At 58.1% G+C, this 23701-nt stretch overlaps 1 protein-coding gene and 1 long non-coding RNA gene across 4 annotated transcripts in view; one reads left to right on the forward strand and one right to left on the reverse strand.

The window, feature by feature from the left end:
- LOC135299762 (uncharacterized) overlaps nt 1–23701 on the forward strand; it is a 200255-nt gene that overhangs the window by 60966 nt on the left and 115588 nt on the right. The gene's annotated exons all lie outside the window — the stretch shown is intronic.
- Nucleotides 176–21798, reverse strand: VAX2 (ventral anterior homeobox 2). Of its 3 annotated transcripts, none has more exons than XM_064419154.1 (4): nt 20774–21798; nt 20069–20347; nt 14047–14234; nt 176–1068 (listed from the first exon to the last, which is right to left on the reverse strand). In XM_064419154.1, exons 2-4 carry the CDS (start codon nt 20343–20345, stop codon nt 619–621), a joined length of 915 nt encoding a protein of 304 aa, XP_064275224.1. In that variant the 5' UTR covers nt 20346–20347; nt 20774–21798; the 3' UTR covers nt 176–618. The 3 variants fall into 3 exon arrangements, with proteins under 3 accessions (XP_064275224.1, XP_064275225.1, XP_064275223.1); XM_064419155.1 differs by lacking the exon at nt 20774–21798 and adding an exon at nt 20530–20751; XM_064419153.1 differs by lacking the exon at nt 20774–21798 and having other exon boundaries at nt 20069–20443.

Here is a 23701-nt window from a genome sequence, read left to right on the forward strand (position 1 = left end):
GGACAGTGACCCACGGCCCCTCGGGGGATCCCTGCGGGGTGGGCCAGGCTGGGGCGGCCCCAAAAGGGGACAGGGCGGTGTTCGGGGTCCCCAGAGCCCGCGGGTGTCCCAGCACGGCGTTGTTCCCAGCACGGCGACAACCGGGGACAGCACCCAGGCCACCGCAGCCGCCCTCGGGGGACAAACACCCCCCGGGAGCAGCGCCGGGACCCTGCGGTCACCGCGGGGACCTCAGCCCGGCGCAGGCGGGGAAACTGAGGCACGGCGGGGACAGAGCCCGGCGCCACCTCGCGCTGTCCCTTTTGTCCCCCCAGGAAGAGACACCCGGGCCAGCGCCACCCCCCGCTGCTCCTGTCCCCTCCCGCCGACACCTGGAGCGGGCCTTTGGTGACAGCGACACCTCGGGGCGTCACCAGCTCCGGCCCGGTGACCCCCGCGCCTCCCCGGCCAGGGCGGAGCTGCCATTCCCGGGGGCGCGCATTCCCAGCGGGAATTCCCAGGTGGAGGGGACGAGCTGGGCGTGGCGTGGCGGGGGGGAGGTGACGCTTTTTGACACTGGTTTGTTTTTTTTTTTGGTGGGGGGGGGGGTTTGGTTTTTTTTTTTTTGTGGGGTTTCTTTCAAGGGCTCGGCTTCTTGCTGGGTATAGAACCGTCCTTCCTCTCCAGCCGCGTGTAAGGCTCGAACGCGGACGCTCCGGGCGGGTGAGAACCGGGAACATCGTGCAGGCTGCCCAGCAGCGGCCCCCCGAAACACAGCGGGCCCCCCGGCAGCCGCGGCGACGGCGAGGAGGATGAGGAGGACGAGGAGGAAGCGGCGAGGGGCGGCACGGGCAGGCCGAAGGGCGGCGGGGCCGGGGGGCTGCTGCCCAGCCCCGGGGCAGGAACGGGGCTGGAACGGGGGGACAGCAGGCTCGGGGGCGCCGGCACGGACAGCAGGCGGCCCTGCTCCAGCAGCCGCAGGATGTTGCAGGTGGCCACGGACTCGGAGGTGCCGGAGGAGCGTTTCTCAGAGTCCCTGCTCTGGTCTTTCTTCTGCTTCGTGCGGCGGTTCTGGAACCACACCTTGACCTGGGGAGGGGGTTTGGGGTTTGGGGTGGGCGCGGCGGGGGCGGGAGGGCACGGACGGAAAGAGAGCGCGGGGGGGCCGGGGAGAGAGAGGCGAGAGCCAGGAGAGAGCGAGAGATCGAGAGAGAGAGAGAGAGAGAGAGATGGATTAGAATAAACGGCCAAGCGAGATCCGCCCGCCCGGGGAAAGGGAGAATTCCTGCGGGGGCACCCCGGGAATGAGAGCACCGGGATGGGACTCGGGGCTGGAGACCAGGGGTGGCAGCCCAGGAATGGGACTGGGGACAGGATCCCAGGGCTGGGATCCCAGGGATGGAACCCCAGGAATGGAATCGCAGGAATGGGACTCGGGACAGGAGAGCAGGAATAGGATTCCAGGGATGGAACCCCAGGAATGGCACCCCAGGAATGTGACTCGGGACAGGAATCCAGGGCTGGGATCCCAGGGATGGAACCCCAAGGATGGGACCCCAGGAATGGGATCCCAGGTTTGGGAGCCTGGGGATGAGATCCCAGGGATGGGACCCCAGGAATGGAATCCCAAGAATGGGATCCCAGGGATGGGACCTCAGGAATGGGATGCCAGGGTTGGGAGCCCAGGGATAGGTCCCCATGGATGGGACCCCAGGAATGGGACCCCAGGGATGGGACTCGGGACAGGAGCCTGGGGATGGGAACCCAGGGATGGAATTTAGGACAGGAGACCAGGAGTGGGATCCTGGGGATGGGGTTGGGATCCTGGGGATGGGTTCCCATGGATGGGACCCCAGTAATGGGATCCCAGGAACGGGATCCCAGGGATGTGACCTCAGGAATGGGATCCCAGGGTTGGGATCTCAGGATAGGAGCCCAGGAATGGGATCTCAGGGATGGGACCCCAGGGTGACACGTGAGGGGACACGGTGGCTTCTGGTGGCCCTGTGTTGCTGGGTGCAGACCCAGCTGGGGACACTCGCCCCCCAAAACTGCCCGAGGCCCGCAGGGACCCCCGCACCCCAAACCCGGCCCTGCGCACCGCAGACCCCCCTGAACTCCCCTGGGAGCCCCCTCCCTCCTTCCCTCCCTCCCTGGCAGAGCAGAGGGGCAGGAGAGGCAGAGAGAGAGAGACAGAGAGAGGCGGGACGGACGGACGGACGGACACGGGGGTGAGGGAAGGACACGGGGGGGAAGACACTCGGGTTAGAGCGGGAGGGACCCCGAGCCGCGGGGCTCCTCCCGGTGTCACCGGCCGCTCGCTGGGGACACGGCACAAAGGGGGAGCTGCGGGAACCGGGGGACACCGGGGACACCGCGGGGACACCGCGGGGACACCGCGGGGACACCCGGGGACACCGCGGGGACATGGCCTCCCGCCACCGCCGGGCCGCGCCTCCCCTCGGGAACATCGGCGACACCCGCACGGGGACATGGAGGCACCCACTGCCACCGGGCACAGCCGGGGCCGCAGGGATGGCGTCACCGTGCCACTGAGCCCAGAGCAGTGTCACTGTGCCACTGAACCCAGAGTGGTGTCCCCATCCCACTGACCCCACTGGTCACTCCCTGCTGACCACTGGGATGGCTTTGGGAACACAGCTGGGTCCCCAGGGGTGGTGTCCCTGTCCCACTGACCCCAGGGGTGGTGTCCCCATCCCACTGACCACTGAGTGGTGTCCCCATCCCACTGACCCCAGGGCTGGTGTCCCCATCCCACTGACCACTGAGTGGTGTACCTGTCCCACCGACCCCAGAGCAGTGTCCCCATGTCACTGACTCCCCTGGTCACTCCCTGCTGACCACTGGGGTGCTTTTGGGCACAGTCCCACGTCCCCAGACATGTCCCCTGACACAGAATTGTCCCATCCCCTGGAGCAGCTGAATCCTGGGAACGGCAGATCCCAAACCCGCAGTGGTGGGGACAAAGAGGGCCCAGGCAGCCCCAAGGCCCATCTAATTAGCGCCACCTTAACGAAGATCCGGCGTGAACCCGTACAGGATGGGCATTCCCAGAACTGTCACTCCAAATATTCCCCATTCAGCAATTCAGGAGGAGCAGGAATTTGGGAAGATCCCTCAGTGGGATATATATACACATTATTTTATTGTATATAAATACATAATTGTTGTTTTATATTATATTTAATTACGTCCTTATGTTTTCTATATTATATTGAATGACATCTTTATGTGTTTATTGTTTTTATTTTCTGCTGTATATTAAATATTATATTGTTGAGATATTTTATATTAATTTCTAACTATAGCAATAGCTATTATTAATATACAACTATAAAATATAACTATGTAATATATAATACATAATACATATGTACATATATAGTATATAATGTATTTAATTTAATTATAAGGTATTATATACTTTATATAATACATTACAATTTCTTTTAGAGTGTATGTTTGTATATCGTGTATTATTTAATTGTAGTTTAATTTGTATATTGTGTATTATTTAATAATTGTATATTATTTTTCCTCTTTATTCTATAATTTTATAATTTTATAACTTTATAATTTTATAATTTTATAATTTTATAACTTTATAATTTTATAATTTTATAGTTTTAATTTTTTAAATTGAATTTTTATAATTAATTTTAATTTTATTTTATTTTATTATTTAATTCTCTTGTCTTCCATTAAAGTTTTAGAATTCTCTTCTACTTCATTTTATCTTGTTTTCTCCTAGTCTATTTTATTTTGCTTTATTCTTTTCAATTTTATTTTCCCATCTTTTATTCCATTCTATTGCTTATCCCTGAGCCAATTTGCTTTCATAATATTTATTTTATATTTTATATTTTATATTTTATATTTTATATTTTATATTTTATATTTTATATTTTATATTTTCTTTTACATTATATTTTATTTATTTTTATTTTTATTTTATAATGTTATTTTCTAATTTTATTTTATTTTTTATTTCATAATATTTAATATTTTTCTTTTATTTCCTATTTTATTTTGTAATATTTTACATTTTATTTTATTTTATTTTCATTTCCCACTCTCTATTCCAAGACCGAATGAGTCCCTGAGATCCCCCTGGATTTCTCCTCCTCCCGTGGATCCTTTCCCTAAGGATTCATCCCTCTGACTCCAGGAAGGCAGGGCAGCGTCCCCTCCCCTGCTCCTGGCACCTGGAATATCATCCTAAATGTCACCGCGCTCGGAATGCCGCAGCCCGGCGCTCCGGGGAATTCTGATCACAGAATCCTGATTCCCGGATCCCTGGCAGGGTGCAGGGAGCAGCGCATGAAGACGGGAATAAAAACGGGAACACGGCATTATCCAGGAATCATCTGGAGCCGGCGACGTCGGCTCCATCCCAGTTTTCCATGGCTGTCCACACCGGGATGGAGCCCACGAGGGGTTGGATCCCTGGAATCCCTGGGATGGAGCCCACGAGGGGTTGGATCCCTGGAATCCCCAGGATGGAGCCCACGAGGGGTTGGATCCCTGGAATCCCCGGGATGGAGCCCACGAGGGGTTGGATCCCTGGAATGCCCGGGATGGAGCCCACGAGGGGTTGGATCCCTGGAATGCCTGGGATGGAGCCCACGAGGGGTTGGATCCCTGGAATCCCTGGCATGGTCACCCACGAGGGGTTGGATCCCTGGAATCCTGTGCCATGACCTCGGAGGGCGCCATATCCTGGGATTCCTTCTCCAGAGATGCAGGGCTGCTGTTCCCATCCCTGCCCTTCCTCAGACGCATCTGAGCCACAAAAGGAATTATTCCCAAGAAGGGAATTCTGACGGAAATCTCTTATCTGGGAAGGCAAAGGGTGGGAGCTCATAATTCCACGGATCTCAGCGATCCGGGGATTTGTGTGGGTTTTTGGTCCAGTAACCGCCCATCCATCCATCCATCCATCCATCCATCCATCCATCCAACCATCATCCATCATCCATTCATCCATCCATCCATCCATCCATCCATCCATCCATCCATCCATCCATCCAACCATCATCCATCATCCATCCATCCATCCATCCATCCATCCATCCATCATCCATCCATCCATCCATCCATCCATCATCCATCCATCCATCCATCCATCCATCCATCCATCCATCATCCATCCATCCATCCATCCATCCATCCATCCATCCATCCATCCCAGCATCCCAAAGCACCGCGTGGATGGAACTGGAATTTCCCTCCTCTCATCACGGCTCCCATTTCCATCCTCATCCGCTGCTTCCCACGGAGCTGAGCCGTGGTGGGAATCGCTCCTGACTGGGATCCCAAACCCCATCCCCGCCCAGGCAGATCCCGGGAATACCAACACCACACAATCCAGGACTCCCACATTCCCAAAAAACACCACAGCATGTTCTCCCAGCATTTATCCACCCAACAAGACAATCCTAATCCCACTGCGCGGCTCTGGGGCCGTGTTTGGGGTTTTTAGCGGTGTTTGTTTTGGGTGGCCCTGCCCCAGTGCTGACCCCATCCTTCCATCCATCCATCCATCCATCCATCCATCCATCCATCCATCCATCATCCATCCATCCATCCATCATCGATCCATCCATCCATCCATCCATCCATCCATCATCCATCCATCATCCATCCATCCATCCATCCATCCATCCATCCATCCATCATCCATCCATCCATCCATCCATCCATCCATCCATCCATCCATCATCCATCATCCATTCATCCATCCATCCATCCATCCATCATCCATCCATCATCCATCCATCCATCCATCCATCCATCCATCCATCCATCCATCCATCCTTCCATCCATCCATCCATCCATCCATCCATCCATCCATCCATCCATCCATCCCAGCTTCCCAAAGCACCGCGTGGATGGAACTGGAATTTCCCTCCTCTCATTACGGCTCCCATTTCCATCCTCATCTGCTGCTTCCCACGGAGCTGAGCCGTGGTGGGAATCGCTCCTGACTGGAATCCCAAACCCCATCCCTGTCCAGGCAAATCCTGGGAATACCAACACCACACCCTCCGGCACTCCCACATTCCCAAAAATCCCCACAGCGCGTTCTCCCAGCGTTTATCCACCCAACAGGACAATCCTGATCCCGCTGCGCGGCTCCGGGGCCGGAGCCGTGTTTGGGGTTTTTAGCGGTGTTTGTTTTGGGCGGCCCTGCCCCGGCGCTGACCCCGGCTCCGTCACGCGCTCCTGGCACACGTGTGGCCCCCGGCTCCTCCATCCCGCGCTATTCCTGGCTGCCGAGCGGGAATTGGCCGGGATTAGCTCCCGACCGCCGGCAGCTGACGCTCGCTGGGAGCCTGCGCTCCGCCATCATCCTGCGCCACCTTCCTCCTCCCTCTCCTCCTCCTTTTCCTGCTTTTCCTCCTTTTCCCTCCTCGTTCTCCTCTCTCCGGCCCCACTGCGGCTCGGATCCCGGATCCTGGAGTTGTGTAATCCATCAGGATCGCCGCCAGAACCCGCGGGTTTCATAATGGCGGCTCCGTGACCCTGCCTCCTCTCCCTGTTCCGAGCGGATGGATTCATCCCTCCGCTGCCATTCCAGCTCATCCCGCTGCGCCAACCATTCCAAACCCTCCGCTGCGGCCTTTGGGAATGCGCTTCCAGCCACCAGCACGGTGGGAATTGTCGCTGACCCTCATCCGGGAGCCCGTTCCCAGCACAGCCCCTTTCCCACCACCGATCCAAAATAACAGCCAGCAGCCAGGCCCGCGTCCGGCTCCTGCTCCAAAATTCCAGATATTCCCGGTTTTGCAGCCAGGGACCCTTGTGGGTGCTCTGGTGCCCTTTGGAAACGGAAAATTTGGAGGTGTTGGCAAAACTGGAGGGGAATTCCCCCATTTTTGGGGTTTTGGGAAGTTCTGGCATAGGTGGGGACACCCTCCATGAAATCCCGAGGGTCTGGATGAGACCCGTGGGTGGGAATTCCAACCCCAGCATTGGGACCAGCTCCAAAACTCAAGAAAACCATCACCAAACCCAAATCCCATCATTTTTCAGGAAAACATTTCAATCACATCCACTTGGAGCCTGCTGGGATTGCTCTGGGAACCCATTTCAGCTTCATCGGGAATCAAAGCTTTCCATCAGAAATTCTGAAATCCCAGGATTTTATGTTTTGCGGGGAGGGGATTGCAAATCCGTAATGATACAAATCTCGGTGAATTATTCCCAGTATTTTTCCCCATCAACCATTTCACTCCGTGTTTGGAGCATTCCGGAAGCACCTGGATATTTTGGGATCTCAAATACCCAACTCCTTCATCCGACACCACAACCCAATTTCCCACTCCCCTTTTTAGTAACGCTCTGCAAAAATCCAGAATTTATCATCCCAGACGGGTTTTTGGGATCCCGATGCCGGAATTCAGGAATCTCCGGGGGCTGTGCCAGCCTGGCCATGCCACCGCCATGTCCCCACTTAGGCCCGGCTTTATTGTCCCCCCCCGGCCCCCCCTTCCAGGAGGGGCCGGGATTAGCGGGGCCACGTGAGCTGGGTTTGCTCCAGGAACGTGCTCGGACGCAGGCTGGGATGTGGGAATGGGATCCAGCACCTGCTGGAGGTGCCCAAATCCCGGGAATCTCCGGTGGGTACCAGGATTTGGGATCTTCCTCCTTTCCGGGTGCTTTCAGCACCCCAGTGTGACCCGATCCCATTAAATGTGGGATCGCTCAGGCTGATGCTCCCCGTTGCCACCTATTCCCAAGGAACTGACAGCTGCAGGATGCTCTTCCCAGATCCTCTGGAATAGCCCAGATCCCTCCTGGAAGTGAGTCAGGGAAGTGCTCCAGGAAAACAGGGTGGGAGAGTTCATCCCATCCCGAAAAAGCTCTGGCAGAAGGGATGGAGGGAGGGATGGAGGCCCCTCAGGAAAGAACCACTGAATCCCAGAATTCCCAACTGGATTGCGTTGGGAAGGACCTTAAAGCTTTTCTTCCAGGGGCAGAGACATCTCCCACTGTTCCAGGTGGATCCAACCCGGCCTTGGGCACTGCCAGGGATCCAGGGGCAGCCCCAGCCAATCTGGGAATTCCAGCCCAGCCCCTGCCCACCCTCCCAGCCAGCAATTCCTTCCTTTCCAGCCCTGCCCTTTGGAAGTTCCAAAACCACCTGGCGTGGATCCTTCACTTCCTCCGTGTCCCAGTCCAGAGGGAAATGGGAATCACGGGGTTTTGGGGCTCCCAGCTCTTCCCAACCTCATCTTTCCTGCTTTTTTTTTCCCCCAGGAGAGGAAAACCTGTGGCAGCCCCAGCCCTTGTCCCCTTGTTCTGTCCCTGCGGGGACCGGGAGCCGTTAACGAGCCGAGGTGATTAATTTTTAACGGCCTCCTCTTAATTGCCAGGCTATAAATAGACCTTCCCGGCTTCCTCGGCTTTCCCAGATGTTTTGCTCCATGTTGGGAATCCCGGGATGCTCCAGGGGGTGTGGGGCTGGAGTTGTAGGGTGGCCCAGGAGTTGTCCCCAAGAAGGTCTGGATGAAGCCCATGGGAACACCCGGAGAATCCCATGGATTTGCCACCAGCCAGGCAGGCAGAAATCATGGAATTATGGGATCATTTAGGTTGGAAAAACCCTTGGAGACTCCTGAATCCAGCACTGCCAAGGCCACCACCACGTCCCCAAGTGCCACTTCCACAGGGCTGGCAAATCCCCCCTGGAATGGGGATCCACCCCTGCTCCGGGCAGTTGGGAAACCCTTTCCATGTAGGAATTTTCCCAAAAAAATCCAAGCGAAACCTTCCCCGGCACAATTTGGGACTGCCCCTCATCCTGAGTGTCACCTCCCTGTCCTGGCCTTAAGAAGGGCTGGAAAACACCGGGATCACTTGAACCTGAGCCTGGCAATGAACTCCAGACCCTGAGAGCAAATCCCTTCATCCATCCCATCCCATCCCATCCCATCCCATCCCATCCCATCCCATCCCATCCCACGAGGGATTTATGGGAATTCCACCCCCTCTCCTTCCCTATTCTGCCTTCTCCACCTGGGATTTTCCATCCCATAATGATACTGGGAAGGGGCACTTGTCCCTTCAGTATTCCAGTGAATTTTCCCAGAAAAAGCTGGATCCGTGGATATGAGCTGCCCTCAGGATTTGGGATGGGTTTGGGATGTTCCCACCACTTCCCAGCTCATCCCAAGGACCTCAGAGCTCACCTCGGGGTCTCCATGGAAATATTCCCCAATGGAAACATTCCCCAGGTTAATTAAACTCGTTGAACATTAATCATATCCGTGGATTAATTAGGAAAAGCACTGGGAGGCAGAGCGGGGACGTGGATCCCGGGAGGGAAGAGGAATTCCCGGGATGGGTGGAAGCAACTTTGGCTCTGAAATTTCCTCCCACTCTCCTGGATGATCCCACCCTCACATCCATGTGATTCCCATAATTCCTGGGTGATCCCATCGTCACTCCTGGGTGATTCCCGTCTTTCCTGGGTGATTCCCATTATTTCTGGGTGATCCCCTCTTCCCTGGCTGATCCTTCCTCTCCTTGGATGATCCCATCCTCGCTTCCAGGTGATTCCCATCTTTTCTGGGTCATCCCATCCTCATTCCTGGGTGATTCCCATAATTTCTGTGTGATTCTCATCATTTCTTGGTGATCCCATCCTTACTTCCAGGTGATTCCCATAATTTCTGGGTGATCCCACCATTTCTGGGTGATCCCACCCTCACTTCTGGGTGATTCCCATAATTTCTGGGTGAGTCCATCCTTACTTTTGGGTCATTCCCATCTCCCCTGAGTGATCCCTGCTTTCCTTGGATGATCCCACCCTCATATCCAGGTGATTCCCACGATTTCTGGGTGATCCCATCCTCACTCCTGGGTGATTCCCATCTTTTCTGAGTGATCCCCCTTTTCCCTGAGTGATTTTCCCTCTCTCCTGAGCAATCCCAGCTCTCTCTGGATGATCCCACCCTCACTTCCAGGAGATTCCCATAATTTCTGGGTGATCCCATTGTTTCTGGGTGAGTCCATCCTCACTCCTGGGTGATTCCCATCTCCCCTGAATGATCCCTGCTTTCCTTGGATGATCCCACCCTCACTTCCAGGAGATTCCCCATTCTCCTGGATGATCCCTGCTCTCCCTGGATGATCCCACCCTCACTCCTGGCTGATTCCCAGGGTGATCCCAGGGTTTTTGGGGTGATCCCTCTCTCCCTGCCTGATCCCTCCTCTCCTCCCAGCGATTCCCTCTCTCCCAGGCCAATCCCCCACTCCTGGAGCACAACTCCGAGCCAAAAAAATCCCAAATCCTGCTCTCCCCAACCCATCCTGCCTCCAAACCTCCCAAACAGCTGCCAGGAAAGCAAAACCAGACCCTAAATCCTCCTTTTTCCCCCCATTTCCAGCAGGATTTCTGCAAGATCCCAGCCCCGCTCCCGGAATGCTGCAGCATTCCAGCTGCGATCACACCGTGTCTCTTCCCATCTCGTCACATTCCCTCCTCGCCGGGATGAATCATCCTTCCCCCTCCCTTCCCAAACATCCACAGGCACACACACACAAAAAAAATCCCAGCCCTGGTGGCCCCTCTCCTTCAGGGTTCCCATCACATCCATAGGGAAAAGTCAGGAGCAGCTTCCTCGGAATTAAAGATTTAATTCCAAGGATTCGTCTTGGAATTAAAATCCAGCCCAGGGAGGGGCTGGAAAGGATCTGTCCCCTGTACCCCAAAAAATAAAGAGCCAGGAGATGATGCTGATTGGGATTCACCACCAAAATTCCCTAAATTCTGGGAGCTGCTCCGGGAATGAATCACCAGAAGCAGCCAAAATCCTGGGATTGATGCAAAAGTCGGATTTGTCCTGGTTTGGAGGAGCTGGGTGGGGACGGGAGGGGCTGGAGGTCACTTTTCCCTCTCCAGGCCACATCCAGGTGGGATCAGCACCTTCCAGACCCAAAGGGCGCTTGGAAAACTCAGTTTAAAGCTCTTGGAATTCCTGAGGAAAACATCCTGGCCGTGAAAAACCAGGAATGAGGAAAAGGGGGATGCCTGAGTGCGGAACCATCGCCGGAGAGAGAGGAAGAGGAGGAATTTGGGAATTTTGGGTGGCTTGGAAAAATCAGGGAGCCAGGAAGGTTCTGGAAACTGGGAATTGGCTGCGGGGAAGGAAAAATGGTGTGAAAAGCAGGGAAAGGAATTTAAGGAGACAGGGACGAAGGAGGGAAGGGGTGCGGGAAGGGGGAGAGCGGAGGAGAAGCGACAGCGCCCGGCCCACGGGGCGGGAATTTTCTCACCCAGGGATGGAGGCAGCAGCCAGGCTCCAGAGAAAAGATGGGAATTTCATCCCTAAGGAAAGGCTGTGACCTCCCAGCCCTGGCACCCTGCTGGGAACGTCCGCCGTGCCCAGGGGACAAACGCTGGCCATGGTGGCACCGCCGAGACCACGGAGAGAGCCTGGGAAGGGGACTGGGAAAAGGGATTGGGAAGGGGGATTTGGGAAGGGAAATTTGGGAAGGGGGATGTGGGAAGGGGGATTGGGAAGGGGGATTGGGAAAAGGGATTGGGAAGGGGGATTTGGGAAGGGAGATTTGGGAAAAGGGATGTGGGAAGGGGGATTGGGAAGGGGGATGTGGGAAGAGGGACTGGGAAGGGGGATTTGGGAAGGCAGAATTGGGAAGGGAGATTTGGGAAGCGAGATTTGGGAAGGGGGATGTGGGAAGGGGGATTGGGAAGGGAGATTTGGGAAAAGGGATTTGGGAAGGGGGATTTGGGAAGGGAGATTGGGAAGAGGGATTTGGGAAGGGGGATTTGGGAAGGGGGACTGGGAAGAGGGATTTGGGAAGAGGGATTTGGGAAGAGGGATTTGGGAAGAGGGATCCTGGGAAGAGGGATTTGGGAAGGGGGATTTGGGAATTGGGAAGAGGAATTTTGGAAGGGGGATTTGGGAAGTGGGATCCTGGGAAGGGGGATTTGGAAAAGGGGATTTGGGAAGAGGAATTTGTGAAGAGGGATTGAGGAAGGGTAATTTGGGAATGTGGGAAGGGGGATCTGGGGAGAGGGACCCCATGCCAGGGACACACGGCTTGTCCCTTGTCACCTGTCACTCCCAGCTCTGTGGAGGTGACACCGGGACCCCAGGAAGAGGAATCCTGGGAAAAGGGAATTGCTGAATCCTGGGAAAAGGGAGTTCCAGCTCCCTGGAATGCTCCGCTCCCGCTTTGCACAGTTCCCATGGATCTGTGGAGGGGACACTGGGACAGTGGCCAGAGGGACCTTGAGGAAGGGACCCTGCCAGGGGACAAAGTTGTCCCTGCAGTGTGACACGGCCAAGGCCACCTGTGACAGTGCCAGCTCCATGGCGGTGACACTGGGACCTCAGGAAGAGAAATCCCGGGAAGATGAACCCTGGGAAGAGGGATTCCAGGAAAAGGGACCAACCCCAAGAAGAGGGGCCCATCAGCGGCTGCCCGTGTTGGGGACAAAGCTGTTCCCACGGGGTGACACGGCCAAGGCCACCTGTGACACTCCTGGTTCCGTGGAGGTGACACTGGGACCTCGGGAAGAGAAATCCCAGGAAGAGGAACCCCAGGAAGAGGGATCCCAGGAAAAGGGAACCCCTTACCAGGGGGACAGGCTGTGACACAGCCAAGCCTACCCATGTCACTCCCAGCTCTGTGGAGGTGACACTGGGACCTCGGCAAGAGAATTCCTGGGAAAAGGAGCCTCAGGAAGAGGGATTCCAGGAAGAGGGACACCGGGAAGAAGGACGCTGGGAAAAGGGACCCCTCACCTGGGGGACAAAGCTGTTCCCACAGAGTGATGCGGCCAAGCCCATCCGTGACCCTCCTGGCTCCATGGAGGTGACATTGGGACCTCAGGAAGAGAAATCCCGGGAAGAGGGACCCCAAGAAGATGGATTCCAGGAAGAGGGACGCCAGGAAGAAGGACCTGGGAAAAGGGACCCCTCACCCGAGGGACAAAGGTGTTCACAAAGCCAAGGCCACCTGTGACCCTCCTGGCACCATGGAGGTGACACTGGGACCTTGGGAATAAGGAACCCAAGGATGCTTTTCTCCCGACCACAGCACAGCCAAATCCCACCCCAAATCCTCCTCCTCACTGAAATCCCACTATTCCACCACCAAAACAATCCCAGAATGCCCATTTCCCCCTCACCCAACAGTAGGATCTCCCAAAAAATCCCAGTGGGATCCCTGGGCACCCCTTGGAGCCAGGGCCTGGCTGCCCATGGCTGGGGTGGGTTTGTTCCATAAAAAGGGTTGGAAAAATTGGAATGATTTCCTGTACAAATCAAGGTAAACTATGCAATCACCAGACCCAGCAGGAACAGGGTGGACGAGGCTGAATATTTATAATTATTCTATTATTATTATTATTATTATTATTATTATTATTATTATTATTATATACAATTATTGATATTATTTAATTAATTATTATTACTATTTAACAATAAATTTCTAAGCCAAAACCATCACGACCCCATCAGAGGCACCAACCTCAGAGCTCACCCCGTGCATTCTCCCGGCTCTCCCCAGCACAGGAAAACCAGGAAAATCCCTTCCCATCATCCAAGGAAGGCGATGGAGAAGAGATCCAGGGCTGATTCCTGGATTGCCAGATTTGGGATGCAGGAAAAGCGGGAGCAGCCCCCACACACCCCAATCCCCACCTGGGGTCACCGCTGTCACCCCCTGCTCCATTCTCCTCCCGCTTTTCCCGGGATCATGGAATGTGTTGGGTTGGAAACAACCTCAAAGCTCATCCAGGGCCACCTTCCCTGATCCAATCCCTGTCCAACCTCTCCTTGATGCTTCGCCGGACATTTGAGTGGACACCACAGGCTGGGGGTGTCCCCAGAGACCCCTCAGGGCTGTCCCCAACCGCATCCCAACCATTCCAAGGACGCGACGAAGAAAAACCGTCGCCGGGAACGCCGCGTGCATCCCATCGCCGCCTCTCTCCGCACATCCGACGGCTCGGGGACACGGCCACCGCGGTGTCCCCGAGCCTGAGGAGCCCCCACGGGTCTCACCTGCGTCTCGGAGAGGTTGAGCTGCCGCGCTAACTCCGTCCTTTCCCGGCCCACCACGTACTGGCAGCGCTGGAATTCCAGCTCCAGGCGGTAGAGCTGCTCCGCCGTGAAGGACGTCCGCGTCCGCTTGGGCCGGTCCAGGTCCAGCCCCTTGGGCAGCACGATCTCACGGATCGTCCCTTTGGCATCTGTGCAGAAAACAGGGAAAACCGTCAGGGAAAAACCCCAAAAAGTGAAGGAATCGGTCCAAAAATTAAAAAAGGCGGTTAGCGAGCGTTGGGAAAATGGAGGGTTTCATCCTGGGAATAATACTTTGGAAAGTGTGGAGCAAACAGGAGATTTAAGTCAAGGAAAAATTCGAATTAAATATTTTTTCTGTAATTTTTGATATAATTTTTTATGGGGAGAACCATCACGGACAAAAACAAAACTGAAGGAATTGGTCGAAAAATCCAAAAACGCGGTTAACGAGCATTGGGAAAATGGAGGGTTTCATCCTGGGAATGATATTTTGGAAAGTGTGGAGCAAACAGGAGATTTATGCCAAGGAAGAATTTGAATTAAAGATTTTTTTTTCTGTAATTTTTGATATAATTTTTTATGGGGAGAGCCATCAGGGACAAAAACAAAACTGAAGGAATTGGTCGAAAAATCCGAAAACATGGTTAATGAGCGTTGGGAAAATGGAGGGTTTCATTCTGGGAATGATATTTTGGAAAGTGTGGAGCAAACAGGAGATTTATGCCAAGGAAAAATTTGAATTAAAGATTTTTTTTTTTCTGTAATTTTTGATATAATTTTTGATGGGGAGAACCATCACGGACAAAAACAAAACTGAAGGAATTGGTCAAAAAATCCGAAAACACGGTTAACGAGCATTGGGAAAATGGAGGGTTTCATCCTGGGAATAATAATTTGGAAAGTGCGGAGCAAACAGGAGATTTATGCCAAGGAAGAATTTGAATTAAAGATTTTTTTTCTGTAATTTTTTATGGGGAGAACCATCATGGACAAAAATAAAACTGAAGGAATTGGTCCAAAAATGCAAAAATGCCATTAATGAGCATTGGGAAAAAGGAACGTTTCATCCTGGGAATAATAGTTTGGAAAGCCAGGAGCACACAGAAGATTTATGCCAAGAAATAATTTGAATTAAAGATTATTTTTTCTGTAATTTTTATATAATTTTTGACGGGGAGAACAGTCAGAGGAAAAAAAAAAAACCCTGAAAGAATCAGTCTAAAAATCCAAAAATGCGGTTACCAAGGATTGGGAAAACAGAGCATTTCATCCTGGGAATAATAATTTGGAAAGCCAGGAGCAAACAGAAGATTTATGCCAAGGAAGAATTTGAATTAAAGATTATTTTTTCTGTAATTTTAATATAATTTTTGATGGGGAGAACTGTCAGGAAAATAAACAAAACTGAAGGAATCGGTCCAAAAATCCAAAAATTGGGGGGGAAATAGAAAATAAATGAAATTAAAGAGTATCTGGATGTGGACTATCCATGCAATTCCCACAATCTAGAGCTAAATTATGGCTTGGTTCTTCCCTCTGGCCCCAAAAGCAGAGAGTTTATAAATATCCAGGGAAAGGCAACAAATTTCCATGAATTAGGGTTTTTTAAAAGACATAAATAGAAGCCATAAATTTTTTGGGGAAAATGGAGCGCTTAATCCTGGGAATAATAGTTTGGAAAGCCAGGAGCAAACAGCAGATTTATGCCAAGGAAGAATTCGAATTAAAGACTTTTTTTTTAAATGTAATTTTTATACATTTTTTTGTTTCTGTCTTTCCTTGGGAATACTGGGAAAAAATTCACCTCTGTTACAATTTCCATCTCTCCAAAATTACCCTCACTGGAGGAATATTTCCTTGGAAAGCTCAGCTCCCGTTTTGGGGAGGTTTCCTATTAAAGGACAAGTTTGGGAAGCGCTGTGGGCACCGAGCTGCTCCCAGCTGTGGATTTTATCCGGTTGGGAATATCCAGGGAAAGAAAAGTTTGAGGGTTTGGCCATGGGAAGTGGCTGTGGCCATTCCAGAGGAGCCTCCGTGGCTTCCCACCGGGAAAGGACAAACTCCACCAAAAAAATTGACAGGAATTCTGTCCCAGTTCCCAGGAATTAAAATGAGCCTCGGGAATCACATGCTGGGATCTTCCCAGATCCCAAATCCCGACTGGGTTTGCGTGAGCTCTCCCAGGGGCTTTTCCAGAGGGTTAAAATCCAGCCAGGAAGTCGCTCCAAGCCCTGATTTTGGGATGCTGGATCCCAATTCCAGAGGGATCCTGGTTGGAGGTCAACGACTCTCCCCTCCTCTGGATGAGTTGGGCATGAAGGGATTATAAAATTCCTGGGGTAGGAAGGAGGAAAACAGTGAGGAAAAGATGGGAATGGGGTGATGGAGATGGGGTGAGGACGGTGGAGATGGGAATGGTGGCATTGGGATGGGAATGGTGGTGTTGGGATGGGAATGGTGGCACTGGGATGGAAATGGTGGCGCTGGAATGGTGACACTGGGATGGGAATGGTGGCAGTGGGATTGGAATGGTGGCACTGGGATTGGAATGGTTGTGCTGGGATGGGAATGGTGGCACTGGGATAGGAATGGTGGTACCAGAATGGGAACGGTGGCACTGGGAGAGGCACAGTGATACCGGAACGGGAATGGTGGCACTGGGATGGGAATCGTAGCACTGGGATGGGAATGGTGGCACCAGGATTGGAATGGCGGTGCTGGGATGGGAATGGTGGCTCCGGGATCGGAATGGTGGTGCTGGGATCGGAACGGTGGCACCAGGATCGGAACAGTGGCACCGGGATTGGAATGGTGGTGCTGGGATGGGAACAGTGGCACTGGGATCAGAACAGGGGCACCAGGATTGGAATGGTGGCGCTAGGATGGGAATGGCGGCACCGGGATTGGAATGCTGGCACTGCCATAGTATCAGCAGAGCCGGGATGAGGACACAGGAGCTGGGATGAGGGCGGTGGATCCGGCACTGGGATAGTGGGAATGGGGACCAAACACCGATTTGGGAAAGGGACCCCAATCCCAGAGCCGCGATCCCACCGTGGAGCCGCGGGACACGGCCGAGGCGCCATCCCAGAACGCGGCACCGAAGGAGCCCCGAGGTCCTGGGGACACCCAGGGTGGCACGGGGGGTGGTGGCACTGCACCCACACCCCAAACCCCACGGGCTGGCGCGGAGCTTCCGGGAAGGAAAGGGGCTGTAGGCGGATCAGCGGCTTTTCCGGCGGGATCAGCGCCGGGAACCATTTTGTGTGGGAAGCGCCGTGGCGGTGACGATGCCCAGGCCACGTCCGCACTCCCGTGCCCACGTCCGTGCCCACGCCACGGCCACGGCACAACAACAGCCGGGAATGCCGCGGACGCCGGAGCCGGGGCTGCAGCTGCGGCCTCGGCTCCAGCCCGGCATTATTTATTGTTGTTCCCTCGGCAGCTGGAGCAGCTCCGGAGGGACGGCAGGGAAAAGGGCACGGCCACGGTGCCAGCTCGGCACAGGGGACACCAAACCCCTCGTCCCACCCTGCTGACCTTCCCCAGTGCAGGTTTTGGGGTGCTCAGGCCATCCCCCCATTCCAGCCTTTGGAATGCCCTCCTGAGAGCCTTTTCCCTTTCTGAAGTCCCAAAAATTCCGGGGGGTTCTGTCACCTCACTGGTGACACGTCCTGCTCTTGGGGACCAGGGTACTCCTGGTGGCCCTGGAGCCAGCACAGGGCTGGGGTTGAAATGCCCCGAAAGAGCCGAGGGCACCCAAATCCATGGGGACACCCCATCCTGGCACAGGGACACCCCACACTGTCACAGGGACACCCTGCGATGGCACAGGGACACCCCACACTGCCACAGGGACACACCACACTGTCACAGGGACACACCACACTGTCACAGGGACACCCCACAATGACACAGGGACACCCCACGCTGTCACAGGGACACCCGTGCCGGCCTGTGTCCCCACACCATCACAGCTGCCAGGACCTTTTGGGGTGCACATCCCCCTGCCAGCCCCCAGGATGTCCCCTCAGCGCCATGGGGCGGCCACGGTGGCACCAAACGCCACCGGGGACCCTCCATGAGCTCTGCGGCCACCAGGCCCAGCGCCGGGCCAGCCCCGGCAGGTGACCGGGGGAGCATCCCGGGATGTGTCCCCAGCCCCGAGCGGTTGCGGTGGCCGCGGTGACAGCGGGAGCGGCCCCGGGGCTGCCCAGGTTCCTCCTTGTCCCGTTTATCCCCGGGAGCCACCCCCGATGAGACCGGGAGGTGACCGGGAGGTGACCGGGAGGTGACCGGGAGGTGACCAGGGGCTCCGTCCCGCACGGACCATCCCCGGTACCGCGGGATCATCGAGTGGACCGAGACCCGAGAGGACCCCGTCGGTGTGAGGGGGTCACCAGGACCCCCCGACTTCACCGAAAGCACCGGGGATGCACCGGGGCTGCACCGGGGCTGCACCGGGGCTGGCGGCAGCTCCGTGGCCGCCGCTCCTCACCGAGGCCGGGGCTGGCGGGGCCCCTTTCCCGGGGCAAGCAGCGAGGGCGAAACTCAAAATATTTTAAAAAATAATATTTTAAAACATAAAAATGAAGGTTTTAACCTCCCGCTTCGCACAAAACCGACCGCGAGGCTCCGGGCCCAGCCGCTGCTCGGGCCCGGCCCTGCCCGGCGGCGGCACCGAGGGTGGGCACCGGCGGGTCCGTGTCCCCGCAGCCTGGGTGGCCCCGCCGCCTTCCCCCGGTTTCATTTCGGTCAATCCCGGTGATTTGCGGCGTTTTCTCCCCGCCACCATTTTGTCCGCACCGTGGCGGCCGCGGCAAGATGGTGAAACCGGGAGCTCCCGGTGAGGGTCCCCGGGGTCTGCGGGAGCGGAGACCCTGCCCCGGCCTTGGCTCCGACCGCCGCCCCTCTCCCGGGGCCGGCACCGTCGGGGCGGCCTCGGTGGGGCTGGAACCGGCGGAGGAGAGGCCTGACCCCAGCCTGACCCCGGCGGCACCGGCGGCAGCCCCGCTCGGTGACCCCCGGGGACGCGGGGACAGCACGGGCGGGACCCCGGGGTTCTCACCGAGCGCTGCCCGGCACTGTCCCCGCTTTGGACTGGGACAACCGAGCTGTCGGCGAAGGGCGCCTATCGCGACAACCGGGACAGAGGTTTGGGTGAGCGGCGGCGCTTCCGCGGGATGCCCGAGCCCGGGATAACGACGGGATAACGACGGGACAGGGGCACGGACCGGCTCCGGTCCCCGCGGCCGACAGGACGGAGGTCACGGCCGCCGCTCCGCTCCGCCCGAGCGCTGCGCTGGGCACCGGGAGGCCTCGGCCTGACCGCCGAGCCGCTCCGGGCTCCGGGAGGAGCGGCGGGGACGCGGAGCATCCCCGGGACCCCGGGGCGCTCGGGTCCCGCCCGCCCGCGACAGCCGCGCCAGGGCGCCCCAAACTTCTCGGGGTTCGGCACAAGGCAGAAGTGGTCCCGGGCCGGCGGGGGCTGAGTACGGGCGGCGGGGTGAGCGATACGGGACGCGGCGGCTCCGGGGAACGCCGAGCCCCAGCCGGGGCCGGGCCGGTGATATTATAAACGGGAAAGGGGAAAAAAAAAAAAAAAATAAACCCCCCCTCGCCCGCCGCCGCTCCGTGACGCTTTTCTCCTGCGACATCGCTGCCAACGCCGGGCTGATGCTGTCCCCCCTCTGCCGCCGCCCGCGCGTCCCCCGCGGGGCTCCGCCGGCCCGGCGGCTCCGTGAGCCCCGGGCCGCTCCCCCGGAGCCCTCCCGGCCGCCCGCTGGGCACGGCCCCGCTCCGAGCCCGCCGCCGGGCAGGGGCAGCGGGCCCGCTCCGTGCGGCGCAGCGCAGCCGGGGCAGGAGCAGCGGGGCCGGGAGGCCGGGGGTCGCGGCCGGGGGTGGCGGCCGGGATGCGCTGGAAGCGGTGCCGGGGATGCCCCGTGCCTGGAGCGGGAACCCCCGGCGGGGGAAGCGGGGGAAGCGGGGAGCGTGCCCGTACCTCGCACCAGGATGCGGCGGCAGTAATCCGCCTCGCCGGTCCCCGACGGGCTCTCGGTGTCCGGGGCGCACTGCTTGGAGGAGCCGGGGCTGACCGCCGACGTTCCCGGGATGTCCTTGAAGCCGCCGCCGGTGCCGCCGCCGGTGCCGCCGCCGCCGGCGCGCAGGGCGCTCTCCAGCTCCGCCCGGGTCGGCAGCTTCTCCCGGGCCCGCCCGGTGGCCGCGGGCTCGGCCAGCAGCACGGGGCTCCCGCCGGGCTCGGCCCCTCCATCGCTCATCCCTGCGGGCGCCGCGGCGGGATCAAACATCGGGAGGCAGAGAGAGAGACACGGGGAGAGGGAGAGAGGAGGCAAGGCTGGGCGGGGGGGATGGGAGGGAGCCCCCCCGCCCCCCCACCCTCCGCAGACCCCTTCCCCTCCCCGCCCCTCCGCGGCCCCCCCGGGGCTCGGCGCCCCGGCTCACCCCCATGGCCGGGCACCGCCGGGGGCCGTCGCCTGTCGCCTGTCGCCCTCTCGCAAGCGGGGGCCCGGCATTTAAAGCGCACCCCCCTCCCCGCCCCGCCGGCCGGGGGTGGAACCGGAGGTGGGGGGGACCCGTCGGGGCGTCCCGGGAGGGTGCGAGGCCGGGGGGGGAGAAGGAGTTTCAAACTTTGACAGGCGGCCGAGCCCCCCACCCTCCCCACCGCGCCCCCTCCCCAGCTCCACACCTCGCTCCGGGCAAACTTGAGGCGCTCCGGCCGCAGCCGCTGCCCTTCCATGGAGCGCCGGTGCCGGTGCGGGTCCCGGTGGCGGTGCCGGTACCGGCGGGAGCGGGAGAGCCGCCGGCGGTGGCCGCGCTCGGGATTCGCGTGCGGGGGAAATCAACCCCGGGAGATTTGGGGCGATGATTTTAGGGGGGTGGTGGGGAGGGATTGGGGGGGGGGGGGCGGGCGGGAGGGGAAAGGGAGGCCGAGGGGAGGGAGCTGCGGAGGAAGCGGCCGGGGGTGGGACCGGCGGAGAAGCCGGGTCCTTATTCCTCCGGCCCGGCCCTCCCCCGCCGCCGCGCTCCGCCGCGCATCCCCCGCGGCCGCCGCCGAGCCGGCAGCGGGGAGCGGGCGGCCGAGCCCCCGCGGCCCCGGGGAGCGGCTGGGGGCGAGCGGGGGGCCAGGAAAGAGCCCGTTTTGAATTACCGGCCCGGTAGAGACGCAATTTCCTGCCCTGCCGTTCCGTGACACCGATTGGTAAACAAAGAGCCCCTCGGCGGCCGCTGCCCGGCTCCGACAGCGGCGGCGGCTCCGCTTCCCCGTTATTCCCGGGGGGCTCACCCTGGGGACCCCCGCCCAGCCCGGGGCAGAGGTGGCAGCGAATAAAGGAATGTCCCGGCTCCGGCGGGCCGGGGGCTCCGGTGCCGCTTCCCCGCGCTACCGGGAGAGTCCCCGCTGCCACCGGGGATACCCCGCTGCCGCCCCGGGATGGGGCACGAGGCAGCCCCGAAATTCCCTGAGCCGGCACAGCCGCTCCCGGGCGCCGGGCACCGAGCGGGGCGGCTCCCGGTTTCCAGCTGGGTGTCCCGGGGGTCTCCCCGGCCTCGGGGGGCTCCGTCCCGCCGCTGTCGCCACAACGGAGCAAAACCGGGCGGAAAAAGCGGCGGCGGCGGCCGCGGTGCTTGCCCGGGGGCGGCCGCCCCCCTCCCCGGTGCTGCCGGGAACGGGAACGGTCCTAACGGCGGCGGATTGAAAATAAATAAATTGAGTTTTAAGCAAAAGCAACGCCGAGATTTTGCAGCTCCTGAGCTCCGCCGGTACCGGGCACCGGGCTGGGAGGCCCGCAGGGGTCTGGGTACGGCCCGGGCACCGGGTAGAGCCCGGTGGAGGCGGGAGGTGCCCGGTTCGGGCTCTGGAGGGCACCGGGAGTTCAAGGCCTTGGGCTGGATGTCCGAGCCTGCCGCGGCCTGGGCCCGTCCCTGAAATAACCGGAACAGCGCGGGGAAAACAGCAGGAAAAAAAATAAAACTCAAAAGGAAAAAAAAAAATAGAATTAAAAGGCGAACTAAACCTGCAGGGATAAGGAAAGTAAAAGGGAAGAAATCAAAAGGGCGAAAAGGGGAAGGAAATAAAGCGAACGGAAAGGGTGGAGAGCGCGGGGACGGGCCCTGCTCCAGGCCGGTGGTCCCGGCCGCTCCCCGGTTCTGCGGGGCCCGGAGGGGCGAGCGGGGACGGAGCCGCCGCTCCGGGGACGGTGCTGGCGGCCCGAAACGATTCCCGGCTCCCCGCTCCCGGTTCTCCGTTCCCCGTTCCCGGTTCTGCCCTCGCCGGGCTGCGGCAGGGCCGGACAGCCGGACAGCCGGACAGCCGGACAGCCGGACAGCCGGACAGCCGGACAGCCGGACAGCCGGGCTCCGCCGTGCCCCGCCACCGGGCCCGCTGGTGGATGCGCCACCAACCCAACGATTTTTAACGAAAACGAGGAAAATTACCCCAAACCCAGCCCGCCCTGCGGCCTCAGCCCCCGGGGCCGCGGGGAAAGGCTGCGGGCCGGTCCCACCGGGAAGACGGAGGGCGGCGATCGCCCGGGAGCCGCTGGAACGAAAATTCCTCCTTTGGCCGAGTCCCGGCCCCGGGCGGCGGCTGAGGCCGCGGAACGAGCGGCGGAGAAGCCGCCCCGGTGCCCGCTAAGCCGCCGGTGCCCGCTCAGCCCCCGCCGCCTCCTCACGGCTCCCGCTCCTTTCCTGCTGCTGTTTTTGTTTGTTTGGTTTGCTTTGTTTTGGTTATTCTTTCTTTCTTTCTTTTTTTTTTTTTTTTTTTTTTTTTTCCCCGTTATCCCCACGATTAACGTGAACAATAACGGGAAGGGATTTGCTCCGGGAGAAGGGGAAGCGGGGAAAAGGGGGAAACACCGGGCGCGAGCTGCCGGGAAGGGGAAGCGACGAGATCCGCGGGCTCCCCGCTCCTCAAAAACAACAATATCATACAAATAACCCTAATCAAAAATTCCCGTTTTTTATCGCATGCTTGTTGTTGTTTTCGTGTCGGGTTTAGCGCTGCTGTTGTTGTTTTAATTAGCGTTAATATTAGCGGTATTAGCGTCGCTATTAGCCTTGCTATTCTTAGTGCCGTTCCTATTCCTATTATTAGTGCTATCAGCACGATCAGCGCCATTTATCGGTGTTTTTATTATCGATATTCCGCTTTTCCCAGCACACCCGGCCCAGCCCAGCCCAGCCCAGCCCGGCCCGCGGCGGGAGCGGCCGCGCTCTCCCGGAGCATCCCCGGGCCCGCCCCGCCGCATCCCCCGCTCCTCGCCGCTCCGGGAGCCACAAAACGCCGCAGAATTCCCCGATTTTCCCGGTTTGGAGCCGGATCCGCACCCCGCGGTGCCCCGGAGATGGAGGTAAGGCCGGGCTCGGTGGGCTCGGCCGGCCGCGGGCCTGGCTGCGGGAGCGGAGCCGCCGCTCCCCCCGGTACCGGAGCGGCCGCTGCCGGTGAGCCCCGGGCTCGGAGGGCACCGGGGGATCCCTGTGCTCGGCCCCGGCAGGGAACGGCTGCCCCGGGGACAGCCCCGCGGGGGAACCCCGCAAAGGGACCCCGGGGAACCGGGCTCGGGGCGGGGGAGAGCGGCGGGGCCCGGGAACCGTGCGGGGCCTCGGCGGGAGCGGG

Source organism: Passer domesticus, chromosome 4 (genome assembly GCF_036417665.1).
Source record: "Passer domesticus isolate bPasDom1 chromosome 4, bPasDom1.hap1, whole genome shotgun sequence".
In the NCBI taxonomy this organism is placed as follows: domain Eukaryota; kingdom Metazoa; phylum Chordata; class Aves; order Passeriformes; family Passeridae; genus Passer; species Passer domesticus.

Bases quoted from the DNA above. Each gene is read 5' to 3' on its own strand.
- VAX2 (XM_064419153.1), bottom strand. From the start codon at position 20,375: ATGTTTGATCCCGCCGCGGCGCCCGCAGGGATGAGCGATGGAGGGGCC. The intron at 14,235-20,068 runs GTACGGGCACGC...TTTTCTGCACAG, and splicing joins CCGCCGCATCCTGGTGCGAG to ATGCCAAAGGGACGATCCGT. The intron at 1,069-14,046 runs GTGAGACCCGTG...CCCCCTCCCCAG, and splicing joins TCAACCTCTCCGAGACGCAG to GTCAAGGTGTGGTTCCAGAA.